This window comes from Nelumbo nucifera, chromosome 2, assembly GCF_055504915.1.
Source record: "Nelumbo nucifera cultivar China Antique chromosome 2, China Antique-T2T, whole genome shotgun sequence".
NCBI lineage: Eukaryota > Viridiplantae > Streptophyta > Magnoliopsida > Proteales > Nelumbonaceae > Nelumbo > Nelumbo nucifera.
The window spans coordinates 38,419,245-38,434,552 of NC_142650.1; the positions used below are offsets into that span (position 1 = coordinate 38,419,245).

The following is a 15,308-nucleotide window of genomic DNA, read 5'->3' on the forward strand; positions in this document are numbered from 1 at the left end:
CGGGCGAATCAATACTGCATTTTGTGCCTTTTTTTTTTTTTGCAACTGGTTCAGGGGGGCCGGTTTAAGGATCCTCCACCCCCTGAACTGATCAGACCCCTGATACACCCACTATAGAGACATATCGGAGGGGTCCCAGAACAATACATATTGGTCGATATGGGCCAATACATGTCGATACTTTGAACCTTGTAATGCATTCCCATGAAATTGTTATTCAATACTGTTAAAATTGTTGTAAAAGATGAATGCTCATCTAGATCCTATTATTCTACATTTTGTGAATCTTTTACCTTGTTTAGATTAGTCTGTGACAATTGAAAGCCCATGTTTATTCTTCATTCCTTTTGGGAAAACCATACTAATTCCTATGACTTGATTATAAACTACAGTTATATTTTAACTAAATGACTTAACCAAATTAAAACTGAACCAAACCGATTTAAATTCGGTTCGGTTCAGTTCATTAAAATGACCTAACTGAAATGCCGGTTAGCTTCTATTTCCAAACCAAACAAAACCGAACCAACCCAACCGAAGTATATTCTTATTAGAAATTTCCGTTGCATCCACCATCAATTTGACATTTACTAAGAGGTCAATCTTGTATTTATACAATACTAAAAAAAATAAAAACAAAACAATCTTGTATTTGTATAATTTGATTAACTTTTTCAGTATGAATTAATTGTGGATTATTAACACTTTCGAAGACAACCCAATCGTAAAGAAATATTAAGGAATAATTTACCTCTTAACGGTTTATAAACTTTTTTGACAGCTTGTACCATAGATTCGATGTAACTTGTCATTATACAATTTCATTAAAAGTCTAGCAAAATTGATCCAGATAGGGACAATTGATGGCTACCAAAAGTAATTAAAGTCGAAAGACCATTTGAACAAACGAGATAAATAGTCCTTAATTATAGACCCCTCTCATACTAACGAACTCTGCATCCGCTTTGGACGAACAAGAATACTTCTAGGATCAAGGGATGTCAGTAGCACATTTTTCTTAGATGAAACGAATATCACATCCTGAAGTCTTGTTTGGCCATAAACATACTTCCCAATCAAATCAAACCAAAGAACTTAAAACGACTTTATGATTACTTCCTCTAAGAAAATTACAGTCAGCCCACCTAATTTCAATGTTGACGACTTTTCTTCAATGTCCATAGTAATTGGTGTATTAAAGTAATAAAACAATAATAATCTAAGAAAGGAATAAAGGTCTAGGAGGATCTCTAGGAGATCTAGATGAGCATTCATCTTTTACAACAATTTTAACAGTATTGAATAATAGGATATTAAATTGTTATTCCTTAAGAATATATGGAAATGGAATCCCCACTCTACCACACACTAAGAATATGTACAAACTTGACTGGAATCGGTTTCAAGGTATAATTCTTGCACATGAAACAGTGTCATTGCAGGAATGTTACAAAATTTACCAGGTGCCTACAATATTTGGTGTCATTCCACATCTGAAACTTCATCTTCATTTTCTTCAAGAATATAGACAAGGGCACGCTTCCTTGCAGCAAAAACACAAGCAACTCCTCGAGAAGCTGTAAAAATATATACTCTAAATTATAAAAGGAGAAAGAAAAATGAAAGTGCATTTAAACAAAACAATGTTATCGAAGTGTCAACCAGTCAAATCGACTAGTTAATTAGGGTCATACTGACTGCTTCACCATCGAGTTAGTCGAGACTCATGATGCAGTCACTCGACAATAATGCATTCACAAGGTTGACTAGTTAACTAGCGAGCAATCAATAGTGTCAAGCATATAGTTATTTTAAAATTTCATGTTTTTAAGTTTATATGTAATTATTTAGAACAGTACCATATATGCTTTATTTTGTACATTTATTCAATTATTATAGTTGCTTTAAGCATTTGTTATTAGATATCATTGGTTGTATGCTATATAAATAGAAGTAAAACGTATGAAAAAAAGAAAATGATAGAGGAATTCTTTCTTCTTCCAATCAGTGTACACTTGTATGGAGTTACCATAGATAAAGGGGGAACCAAATGTTCGCATATCATTCTTTATTTCTAAGCAAAGATTATAAACTAAAATGTTCTAATATCATTCTTTTATTGCATATTTGTAGCATATATTAAGTTGTATATGACCTTGAATCAATGTCTTGCATTTATGATGTCTTTTTTTTGTTATTTGATTGCATCATGTAGAGAGACCAATGATTAGTCATTGCGTGACCACATTAAAACTTGTTTTCTAGAAAACCAAAAAATTAATAAAAGAATGATAAACTGAAGTAAGAATGGTAGAAAATTAGAAACATGAAGAAAGGAAGAAGACAAATTGGAGTGGGTGACTCCCTTAGAGCTGAGATCTTTGCAATTATGGAAGAAGTACAGAAAGCTAAGGAGTTGAACATCAAGAAACTCTTAATTGAAGGGGATTCAGAGGTGGTGATAGGGTGGCTGATTAAAGATCACAATGGCTTATGAAAGTACAATAATGAGAGGAGGAAATTCAAGTGGCTGGTGCGGGAGATGGAAGTTAAGATACTTTGGGTTAAAAGATCGGCTAATTCCCTAGCGGACGGTTTAGCTAAACAAGGGGCAGAAAGGGATTCACTTTTTTGGACTAAGCTGTAACTATAGTGTGTTTTCTTTATTTTTTTCTTTTCTTGAGGTTCTTTGTTGCTCTTGGAAGATAAGTGTGTTTGTCTTCCTATTGTAAATCATCTTTTGATGAGTTAATGAAAGTGTTATTGATCAAAAAAAAAAAAAGAATAGAAGAAAAAAAAAGTCTAGTTGCCACCCCTATTAACAAATAAACAGGTACAATGACTCAAATGTAAAAGGTTCACTACAACAGCCCCCTTCCCAACCTCAAATCAAAATTATCACCCAATGTAAAAGGAAAAATAATGATACTATGAAAAAAAAGTTTAGAAACTTACCACTAACAGCTAATGGAACAGTTACAAAGTGAGGGATATATCGGATTTTTCCATTCTCCATAAGAAAGTTCACAACATAATCCTAGAAGTAACAAAATCGTATTAGCAATGATCTGTGCGCATATATAAATGGTTTGAAATCTATGATGAAAACTGAATAGCAAAAAGTTAGTACATATATAAATGGTTTGAGGTTGCCAATATAAGATCAAATCAGCCTACATTGCTCGTATAAGGTAAAGAATGCATATTAGTTATAGCTTTGAAGGTTGAAGCTCAAGTGAGTCAGAGCCCAGGGCCGAAACTAAGTTCTATCCAGGGTACATCTTCATTGATAGGTTGAAGTGTTGGGGCCAGTAAGCGCTGTGTAATTAACCAAACAAAGAGCAACCAAGGACAGCCTAATATTAGATGTTTGTGGTATTGAGTTGGGACATCGTTCCAATGAATGTCCTAAGTGAATGACTGAAAGGCTAACGCAGTTGGTTGACGAAGTTATTGATGAGCAGCAAGATGACATTGGCCATGTTGAGAAGGACAACCAACTGAAACCATTGAAGCTAATGCCTTAGAGGAAGAAAACATGGAAGGAGAAAGTACGTAGAAACAAGAGGGCATAGAGAACAGTTAGAGAAAGAGAGAAAGAAATCTGAAAGGAGAAAGGATAATGAGGTCTGCAGCTTGTTTCTGTTATTTAATTATTCCAAACTTTCGAGGAAAAGGACATAATACCCCTTACACCTCAATATATACATATATTTATCAACACTCCTCAAGATGAGCATAGTTATTTAACATAACCAACTTGCTTAATTTACAATCCAGAATAAACTTTGGAACACCATTGATCAAATCAGGTCAAATGGCAGGAAAACTTTCCCAAACTGTTTAGACCAAGTGAGATCAGTTATCTATCTTATATCTTAGTCTTCATCTCTCCCCTATTTTGCCTCCTCGGTTCTTCTCTTTCTCTTTGTCATAACCCTGACTGTTTAGATATCTTAAGTGCTGTTTGGCAAGTCTTTTTAGAAAGATCTTCTAGCAACCCAGATGGCCAAAATACATCTTGAGCTTTTGGGGTCTTGTCTTTAAAGACAAAGACGGTTTGGTAAGCGGTTCGGTCTACCAGGCTTTTAAAAATGCATTTAGAGGCTATATATCACAAGAAAGCTTCATTTGAAGCTTCCCAAAATTCGGCATTTTTGGTCTTTTTGGGTCTTTCCACGCACACGTCTTCTCATCTTTCCAGCTTTTGGTTACCGATTTTCAGTCTTTCGAGCTTGCCGAAGCCCAGAAGACCACATAGAAAGATTTGCTAAACATAGGGGTGGATTCGAGCTGAGCCAAGCCGAATAGTGCCAGGCTCGAGCTTGAGCTTGAGCTTGAGCTCGGCTCGAGTCAAAAGTTCATAAGCTCGAGCTCGGCTCGGCTCCGCTCGTTTTATATTTTATAAAAATAAAAATCATATATAATTTTTTTATTTTATATTTAAAATATTAAGAATTATAATAATTGATAATTATAATATTTTTATTATTTATATATATATATATATATATATATATATATATTCGAGTCGGCTCACGAGCCTCACGAGTTGAGCTCTAATAGGCTCGAGCTCGACTCATTTAATAATCGAGCCACTGTATTGGGCTCGAGCTCGGTTGAAACCGAGCTGAGCTCGAGTAGCTCGTGAAAAGCTCGGCTCCTTGCCATCCCTAGCCAAACGCCACCTTAATGAATAAGTGAAAATCCTAAGAATAGTTGTAGGTGGCAATTTTTTGTTTTCTGTTCCTCCCTCCTGTTATCTCATATGTTTATTTAGGCAAGTTCAAACAAGGCAAAGGGCTGGTCATATCTTAGATTTTAAACAGTACAGAACTACAATAGCAGTTTATGAACATCTTATCTATACAAACATATGAGGAATTAGAAGTACAAAAAGCCTAACAAAAGTATTGTTCAAAGTAAAAATAATTCAAAAAACCTAATGCACTGAAGGAGAACAAAACAGTGGAGGAGGAAGTACCTTCAATTCGTGCAGTGCCCACTTGTGTGAATTACTTGGTCTTGAAACAGACAGAAATGGAAGGTCACATGCTTGTACAATCATCATTCGAGCATTTTCAGGGCTATCAGATGTGCTAATTCTTTCATTTAATAACAGAACAATTTGACTTTCCTGTTCCAATGCATAGAAACTATAAGGGATGACATATAGAGAAAGTATACAAAACATATATGAGATATGGAGATCATTACTTTATAAAGCGATAGATCAACACATTCATATTCATCAGGAACACATAACAGTACTGCCTCCAAAGAAGTACAACTCTTCCCAGAATCAGTTGAGCCATGCATAAAACCTCTTGCTATGCCTATACAATTATGCATGTTTGAGAAAGATTCATCAGGTATTCTAAAACAAATATAGTCCATCAATCTTTGTTGCAATGTCTGACAAGATGAACCAGCAGTGCAGATGTCCTGGCAAAAAAACAAAACTATCAGAATTTGTAGTCCACAACAATGACTCAGTCATAATCTAGAATGACAGAAGAAATTAAAGCTAAAAAACAAGTGTATGAGTAGCGAGTGCAATTGTAAACGCTGTGTTATGATTACAAGTGAACCTGGCTTGCAATTTCAAGATTGATGGATATTGCTATGCAGAGTTGGGGGAAGTTCAGGGATATTTTGCTAATTTCACTAAGATATTTGAGAAATCTAAAGAAATCAGGGAAATTTACAAAAGAAATACAAAAATTTCTCATAAAACTTCATAAATTGTTAAAAAAAGTATAATTTTACATTTAAGACTTCACTTGTAGTTTAAGACAAGCTTAAGAGACCTAAATGAGTATCTCACCACCTTTAGTTTCACTTCTATATGTATGTCATTCAATTATCATTTGGCTTGCCTTTTTTGTTGCTATATGTTTCAATCATATTGAGAACTTTCTCTTTTGTAGTTTTTTATTTTGTCAAACTATGGTGAGTTAGTATCTGAATCATATTCAAAACAGTAAGCTGATCGTCCAACCATAAAATCCCTATAGAATTGAGTCAGGACATCTCTAGGAGGGGAATTAACCTCTAAAACTGGCCAGATGCCCTGATTGCCTGTATTTACTGTATGGGGGACCAAAAGATACGATACAACCGATAAGGGATGCATCATATCAATAGTTCAATACTTTGATCTATGTTTTAGAGAAAGCTATTGATGATTTAACAAAATATCAGAAAGTTTTGATGATATTCTAAAACTTTAAGTCTAAGATGTGTAATTTATTTGTGAAATTCAAAATTTAACTAATATATTGGAAAAATGAGGGAAAAGAAAGATTCTTGGAATATTTTTATCACCCTTTGGTAAAATGGGGAGATTTCACCAAATCTTACCAATATAGCAAGGTGTGATTGTAAAACAAGGACCTTATCAAAGTGAAACAAGGAAGAAGTTTGAGTTGTATGAGACTACTTCCAAGTAGGCTGACTATTTGATTTAGAGTCCATGAAGCTGCCCAATGAGCAGCAGGCAAGAGCACTTCCAAGAACAATCTAATGGAGGATAGGAGGTTTTAGTATTTGGGGAAGACGAAAGAGACCTTTCATCATGTCTTATCTGTTTAGGAAGGTGATTCTGGTCAAAACGTGATGAGTCTCTTTAACCCAAATTTCCTAAGTGGTAAGTCTCTTTAGCCCTTCTTATATAGGGTGCTTGCCAGGTGGTTGTTTTGGATTGTCACTATTTGCTCTATGTTCTGGTTATTCCTTAAGGTCATTATAATCCATGTTCCACTTATCTTTAATAAACTGTTTTCCCATAGGCTATCAAAAGGGAACAAAAAGAGTTATGAATCATCTACAGAAGAAATGCCACTCATGAACCAACAATTCAAAACCTGTTGGATGTAGGAAAGGCAGCAACTTCATATTTCATTCTACCCTGCCCAACAAGGGGCCATGATACAAGATATACACACAACAGGTTAATGCTACACGGTACCCATAGTGCAAAGGTAAATATTTTGAACCACTTGTAGGGAAAATTTAATGCGACTTCAGGAGTATAGGGAGGGAGGCGTGTTCATTGGGTCCAACCAAATTTATAGGTATCTAAGACTATAATGCATAAAAGAAAATGTATTTCAGAAAAAGGAAAATTAAAGTAATCTGTGTTGTAAGACTCAAATCTGAAAAGACAGTTGGCTTGCAACCCAGTCCATAAAAGCAGCATTTTACATAACTAGTTTCCCAAGCTGTTGACTTGGTAGTCTTCATTAATAACCTCCTCCTTGCTAGCATTATCTCTCTTCTACATGTGTCTTCTGAACTCCAACTTGCCAACTTTTTGATGAAGGCTATATGACTCGAGCCTGACACATTTCTTATGGACAACTTGATGCCAATTCCCAGGCTTTAGTTTGAGGGGGAGTGTAGAGATGAAGAGAGATAGAGGGTTATTTTTTGTCTTTTTATACTTTGTACATTAGATTCTTTCTTATTCTTTTGCACACTATTTGTATATTGAGGACAGGATGATCCTTTCACTATTATAATATAAATTCTATTTCCTGGGTGTCAACTGTCACTTTAGACACACCTCAACATTTGCTGTCTTCTTTTCTTAGTCTCACGATCTGACTGTGACAGAAACGTAACATTTTATAAACATCACACCTAGAGAGAAGATGGCATCACACCTAGGGAGAAATATAACATTACTCCATGGGTGGCAATCCAACTTTACAGAAACATTATGAACCCCCTATAGACACTCAAACTCATGCACAACACAAAAATTAATTTTTCACAGAAGACAAATGATAAGAATGTTCAAAGAAGACTAAAACTAGAAATCAAATCTTCACACAGAAAGCACAAGTTAAGAATTAAGAAATGCATGTAAAATAACAATACCTTATAATATGATATTGATGTAGGTATCTGTAACAAAGAAGACGCTGCTGAAGATGAAACTGGAAACAGGGGCAGGATGTTTTTGCAATGTATTTTTTTAGAAATTGTAGTAAAAGGCATAAGGAAAGCCTCCTTGAAACTGAAGTTGAAAAGTAAAGAAATGACAGTCAGAACACCTCCAAGGATATATAATACAAGGAAATGTTTTTCTAGTAGAAGGTTATTTATCATAACAATTTCAACTAGGGAAACAGGATAACAGGAATTTATTATATAAGGTTTAGTGGCAGTTCAGAATTTACAACATGTGCTTTATTGGTAGCTGAAATGATATATTTATTGACATATTTCCTGGCTGAAGACAACCATGTGGACAGAAGTGTGGCCTCTCTCATCTTTTTACATAGATTACGGATGCTACACATGATCCTTTGGTCAGGATTGCATTGCTGATTTGGTTTTTTAGATTAAAGGATATTATAAATTATACTTTCTTTTATAGAACGAAAGTAATACAAACTTCTTTCATTGGACTAAATAAAATAAGATGGTATTCTATAAGAGCTTTTGAACCAAGTTTTCGATCTCCTTAAGAAGATCTAGTACATACACTCAAAAATCAATATCCTTCATATGACATTGAAACTATCCCGAGGAAGTGTTTAAGAAGATCTACATCTTTTATTTCAAATTCATTACTAGAAACCCAATTTGAAAGAGAAAATTAGTCTTCCATTCTAATAATGCTATAAAGCATTTGAAGAGTAGTCTCTCTCTTCTTTTAGAGAGGAAAAGGACAATCTATTAGAGTGCATACCCCTCAACCAAATTGGGTACTTAAGAGGAATAATTGCAATGTAATAGAAGTTATAAGGGCATTAATCTTCAGAGATCTAATCTGCCTCTTAGATTTTAGTGTGATGCGATGAAGAAAACAGCCTCCATCATCTCTTGCTTCCTGATCCATCTCCGCTTTTTTCTTCCATTGTGAATGTTTGGTTGTGTATGTTTTATGCATGATCAAAGACTTGATTGGTTTAAATCGAATACCAATGTTGTAAAAGGAATTATCTAAGATCTTCCTCCATCCAAAAGGGTGACAATTGTTCTGATCATGTTACAAGACATTTGATTACTAAAATGTCATTTTCTTTGAGTCCACCCCATTTATTCTCATTTGCCTACTTTTAGGAGTAGTTATGGAGTCTATTTTGTCTCCTCCAATCATTGTTATTCTCGTATATGTTACTGCTACCACTAGAGTGCCAAATGAGAAGTTATAGGTATACTCTCATTGATTGATAGTAACTGCCAATGTTGATCTATCATAGTTCAAAGCAAACGGAGGGTTGACACATTCTCCTATTCGTTCTACTTTAGTTGTTCCTGATGATTGAGTTGTTCATAAGAGTAAACATCAAGGGTTGACACATTTGACCTGAAAGGTTGAATTGTTGACCTGCCACCAAACAAGAAAACAATTCCATTTTCATCATCAATAAAAATAATACTTCCCTAACAGACTTATTTTTCTTTCATATAATTAATATAAAATATTAGACATTTGACAATGTTTTTTATAAAATTTATGTATTCTTTGTCATTCTTTTGTAAAATATTAGATATTTGACAAAAACCAAAAATCAATATTTCTAAAATCATAAAACCGAACTGAACTGAAAACCAAAATAACCAAACCAAATTGGCTTATTCGGTTTGGTTTGGTTCGGTTTTTGGTTTGATAATTGAATTTGAAGCCCCTATTCAAAGGATCAAATAGTTGACCTGCTGCCAAATAAGAAAATAATTTCATTTTTGGGTCAGCTTAAAATTTTATATTTCATTTCCAACATAAAAAAAAAACAATTATTATTTATGACACTTATTTTTCCTTAATATGATTAATATAAAAATGTTAGATATGTGCCCAATTTCTTCATTTTTTTGTAATTTTTGTATTTATTTCTATTTTAAAAGTTTTATTGTTTAAAACCATGACATCATGGGTTGACCATTTTGACCTAGATGGTTGAATTGCTTATTTGTCACTAGGATGGAAGAAATGCTCCCTTTTTAGGTCAGTTTTTGAAAAGCATGGGTTAAATATAGGATTCAATGAGAGAGAATGGAAGTTTTTTTATTTCCGATAATTGAAGAGGAATTTTATTAAGAAAATATGAGAACTGTTACAAGTGTCCCAATGAGAGAGAATGGAAGTTAGTACCTTTAATATAAAACTTAATGGAGGAATTGAATGAGGTGAATAAATTTTTCCCTCACAATTAAAGAGTGACCAAATTCAAAAATAGAGGTAATTTAGTCAAGAATAGTTTTCAATAAAAAATAATTTAAATGAATACCTTAAATATAAGGTTTAATGAGAGGAAATCAAATCAAGTGAAAAGTAGTGTTTCAAATTACATTTTCTACCCTCACAATTAGAGATGGACCAAATTTCAAAATAGGGATATCCCAATCAAACAAAAGTTTCACACTGTCATTAGTACATCTAATGGTAGTATGGATATAGATTTGAGGTGTATAGCTCATGCATCTAAAGCGCATGCCTCAAAGTCTTCCGTGCCTCCAGCTTACACCTTAGGGCATTTTGAGTGTGCCTCTAGATGTACACCTCAAATGCCATTTAAATTATTGCCACTAAATACCCCCCTACCCCACCTAGGAACAACAAAAGAAAATGAACTTATTCAAGAATACTTGTTAAATCACATGACATTTTTGTCAATTATCAAAAAAAAAAAAATACTGTGTCATAATACAGAAGAGAAGGATCCAAAGAAAAGAGTTACCTTTGCTCCATCTGCTCAAATTCCTTAGCTAAAGTTCTCTGCAAGTATCTAGTATCTGAAAACCCACCAAACTTAACTAACTCATTGACTCTTTGCATTGTTTCCCTGTAACATAGCATAAGTATTGTTTCAATTAACAGGAGTAGATATACTCATACAAAGCACATCCACAACCAGAAAGATGATAATAAAGGACAATTCAAGAGAGTAGCATATATTAATATGATTATTACCTATTAATTATGAATGGAAAAAAGCAAAACGAAATTAAACAAAAAATGAAATAAAGAAGAGACATGAAAATATGGAGATTCAAAGAATCGCGATCTTTGCAGTATATTAAGTCAGAGAAGCTACTCTACACAGTTCATATTGAATCCATTATTGATATGCCCTTTGCTGGCTTGCATCCTCAGACTACAAACAAGAATTACAGTGGACCTATGCATAACCTTTCCCAGAATTGGAAAGGTGAAGGAAAGGATAACTTTATCTCCTATATTGCTTCTCACCAAAAAGTCAAAATATTAGACCTCCATTTCAAGAAGTTGAGTATCTATGTCTAATTATAGATCCAAACATTTTTTCTAGTTGAATGGAACTACCACGTACATCCCTGACAGCAGTGGAGCATGCACCTTCCAGGATTATAATAGCATAATTCTTTCAAAAACCAAACGAGCCCTAGGTAAAACCTATAAAGGGCCCCTGTAAGGTAGTTGTCGGCAAATTAAGAAAGATAGGATTTGCGGCAAATTAAGAAAGATATTATTTGATTGATTAAGAGATTTGAATAAATTTAGGAAAGATTAGATTTGAATAAATTTAGGAAAGTCATCCTAGGATTAAGGGAAAGATTTAGTCAATCCCTGAGTGAGAGATTCAAGGGGTTTGTCTTTCCTATCTTTTTTTCTATTTAAGTTGTATGCTCAATATGTTTTATGATCAACAAAGAAAATTTTCCTCTTTTCTCCCTCTATATTTCGCAACATGGTATCAGAGCTCTAGGGTTCGATCATGAATTTTAAGGCCGCCATGGTTGGCTCTGATTCAGCATCTTCGGATGCTACCAGTGGTGTGACGTCTTCGGAGGGAGGTATTCAGTCAGCGGCTATTTCTCTTTCTGAGAATTCTCTTCAAATTACCATGCACAAATTGAATGGAAAAAATTATTTTGAGTGGTCTCAGTCCGTGCGGTTGGTGATCAACGACAAAGGGAAACTCGGCTATTTGAACGGTGAAGTGAAACCGCCAGCCACTGATGATCCAAAGTACAGGCAATGGCGTTTTGAAAATTCGATGGTTATCGTCTGGTTGATCAACTCTATGGATCCGGTGGTTGGAAAACCATTCATGTTCTTGCCGACGGCTCGCGATGTGTGGGAAGCTGTTAGGGAAACCTATTCAGATTTGGACAATCATTCACAACTGTTCGAACTGAATAACCGAATGTGGAAGATGCAGCAAGGTGAACGTGAAGTAACAACTTATTATAATGAGATGATGGCTGTTTGGCAGGAGTTGGATTTATTTGAAGAAGAAGAATGGGAAAGTCCGAGTGACAGTGCTCAGTACAAAAAGAAGATAGAAAGAGGCCGGGTTTTTGTCTTCTTGGCTGGTTTGAACAAAGAACTCGATGAGGTTCGGGGATGTATCTTAGGGCGAAAGCCCTTGCCTACTATAAGAGAGGTTTTTTCAAAAGTGCGTAGAGAAGAAGCACAACAACAAGTGATGTTGAAGAGTGTTAGTGAAACAAAAACAGAGAATGAAGGGTCTGCTCTTGTGGGCCGAGGTGCAGACTTAGACGGAGATAAACGAGGAGGAAAGCAGAGGCCTTGGTTTGATCATTGTAGAAAGCCATGGCATACTAGGGAAACCTGCTGGAAGCTGCACGGGAAACTGGCGGGTTGGAAGAAAAAATCAGGCAGTGACAACAAGTCAGGGGGAGATGTCCGCGCACTTCAAGTAAGCAACTCGAATTCCAGGGCAGCAATCATCCTCAGAGTCTCTTCCTTTCACAAAGGAACAAATAGAGCACTTATATAAAATGTTTCAATCTCAATCGTTAAGAAATTCTAACCCATCCTGTTCTCTAGCTCAGTCAGGTAATTTTTTCACTGCGCATCGCTGTACCAAATCTAATGGCTCATGGATATTAGATTCAGGTGCCACCGATCATATGACTGGCACTTCGCAATTCTTTTCTTCATATACACCCTATGCAGGGAATCAAAAGGTTAAGATTGTAGATGGTTTCTTTGCTACTGTTGTTGGGAAAGGAACTATATCTATTTCTCCTTCTCTAAACCTCAAAGATGTTCTGCATGTTCCTAATCTATCATACAATCTCTTATCTGTCAGCAAACTAACCCTTGATCATAATTGTCGAGTTAATTTTTGGTCTTCTGGTTGTGAATTTCAGGATTTAACCTTGGGGAAGATGATTGGGGGTGCTAAACAGGATGGTGGTCTCTACCTCTTTAATAAATGATCGACCTTTGAAAGGCAAGACCGACAAACTTGTTTCATTTCTATCTCTGTTTCTAGTGACATTGAAGTTTTGTTATGGCATTATCGATTAGGACATCCTAGCTTTCAATATTTAAAGCATCTATTTCCCAAGTTATTCATGAATAAAATCATTCAGTTTTCAAGTGTGAATCTTGTGAATTAGCAAAACATCATCGTGTTGTTTTTCAAGAGTAACAACTCTTTCTGGAAAACGTTGGTTCAGTACTTTTATTGATGATCATACTAGGGTCACTTGGGTTTTCCTTTTGAAAGAGAAATCTGAATGCTGAAACTGTGTTCAAAAATTTTTATAACATGGTTCAAACACAATTTCAGACTCAAATTAAAATTTTTCAAAATGATAATGGAAAGGAATTTTTTAACAATGTGTTAGGGAATTTTTTTGCTGAGAAAGGAATTGTACACCAAAGTTCGTGTAATAATACACCTCAACAAAATGGGGTGGCTGAAAGGAAAAACAAACATCTCCTTGAAGTTGCTAGAGCTCTAAGTTTTAAAACTAAGGTTCCTAAGTATCTTTGGGGAGAAGCCATTTTAACAGCCACTTATTTGATTAACAGACTGCCTACACGAATTTTGGATTTTAAAACACCCATACAGGTTTTCATTGACTATTTTCCAAACTCTCAGCTAGTGACAAACATTCCCTTAAAAATTTTTGGAAGTGTGGCCTTTGTTCATAACCATGATCCTAAACATTCAAAACTTGATCCAAAAGCACATAAATGTATTTTTGTAGGCTATCCCACTAATCAGAGAGGTTACAAATGCTTTGATCCAGTTTTGAAAAGGATGTTTGTGACTATGGATGTCACATTCTTTGAAGGAACCTCGTACTACAGCAACTCCCATCTTCAGGGGGAGAGCAACACTAGTGAAGATGGTTTTTTAGATGGTTCTGATTTAATGTTTGAATTTGTCCATAATGATGTTCCTCACAACTGGTCACCGAAATTAAGTGAGGCAGAAAATACAAAATTAGTGGAAACAAATGAATTAAATATTGAAAATGAACAACCTTTGGTGATGCCATCCCAAAATGAAAAAGCTGAAACAACAAAGATGCGTACGAAACAGTATAAAGGCCTTGTATATTCAAGGGAATATCTAGCACAAAAAAGGAGAGGCACTATTCCGCAACATCAACAAGAATCTGATTTGAGGTTGGATCATGAAATTCATGATAATTCTCCAAAAATTCCTGAAAATATTCCTCTAGGTAATTCTAATTCTTCCAGTCAGCTTGATCTTCCCATTGCTCTTAGGAAAGGTGTTAGGTCTTGTACAAAACATCCTTTTTCAAATTTTGAATCTTACAAAATATTTCACCTTCATATTGTGCCTTTATTTCACAAGTGTCTAGTGTATCCATTCCTAACAGTATCCAGGAGGCTTTAAATGTTCCTGAGTGGAAAGAAGTAGTTTTTGAGGAGATGAGCTTTGGAAAAGAATGCTACTTGGGAGAAAGTGGATCTGCCGGATGAAAAGACAGTTGTTGGTTGTAAATGGGTGTTCACTCTGAAGTACAACTCAGATGGATCCTTGGAGAGATACGAGGCTCGCCTAGTAGCTAAAGGCTTTACTCAGACATATGGAGTGGACTACTCTGAGACCTTTTCTCCAGTGGCAAAGCTAAATACAGTTCAAGTACTCTTATCTGTTGCAGCTAATCTTGACTGGCCACTGAATCAGCTGGATGTGAATAATGCCTTTTTGAATGGAGACTTGGAAGAAGAAGTATATATGGAGCCTCCACCTGGTTTCACTGAGAAGTTTGGAACTAAGGTATGCAAGCTAAAAAAGTCTCTATATGGACCTAAACAGTCTCCCGGAGCTTGGTTTGAAAGATGTAGAGAACACTGATGTGGGCCCCACCCCACGGCTGTGGTCCCCACTGTGTTCGTAAGACAGCACATGTAATCTTTGATTAGTTTGTCAGTGTTAGTTGGTAGTTATCTTAGACAGCTTGTTATCTCAATTATTTATTTGTTTTATTTGCCATGTAGCATTAAGGGAAATTTTGTCCTTTCCTACATTTAGTGAACATAAACTATAGATATTGAGAGTGGCGGCAGCAGATTC

The 15,308-nt window shown here is 35.2% G+C and overlaps 1 protein-coding gene across 1 annotated transcript in view; it reads right to left on the reverse strand.

Moving 5' to 3' along the window:
• Positions 1–1,081: 1,081 nt before the first annotated feature.
• APC4 (Transducin/WD40 repeat-like superfamily protein) overlaps positions 1,082–15,308 on the reverse strand; it is a 97,907-nt gene continuing 83,680 nt past the window's right edge. The window contains exons 14-19 of the mRNA XM_010261521.2: positions 10,695–10,799; positions 7,885–8,023; positions 5,218–5,445; positions 4,985–5,137; positions 2,956–3,037; positions 1,082–1,577 (exon numbers count right to left, since the gene is read on the reverse strand). Coding sequence (XP_010259823.1) covers positions 1,483–1,577; positions 2,956–3,037; positions 4,985–5,137; positions 5,218–5,445; positions 7,885–8,023; positions 10,695–10,799 — 802 coding nt within the window. The 3' untranslated portion in view covers positions 1,082–1,482. The remainder of the gene's footprint in view (positions 1,578–2,955; positions 3,038–4,984; positions 5,138–5,217; positions 5,446–7,884; positions 8,024–10,694; positions 10,800–15,308) is intronic.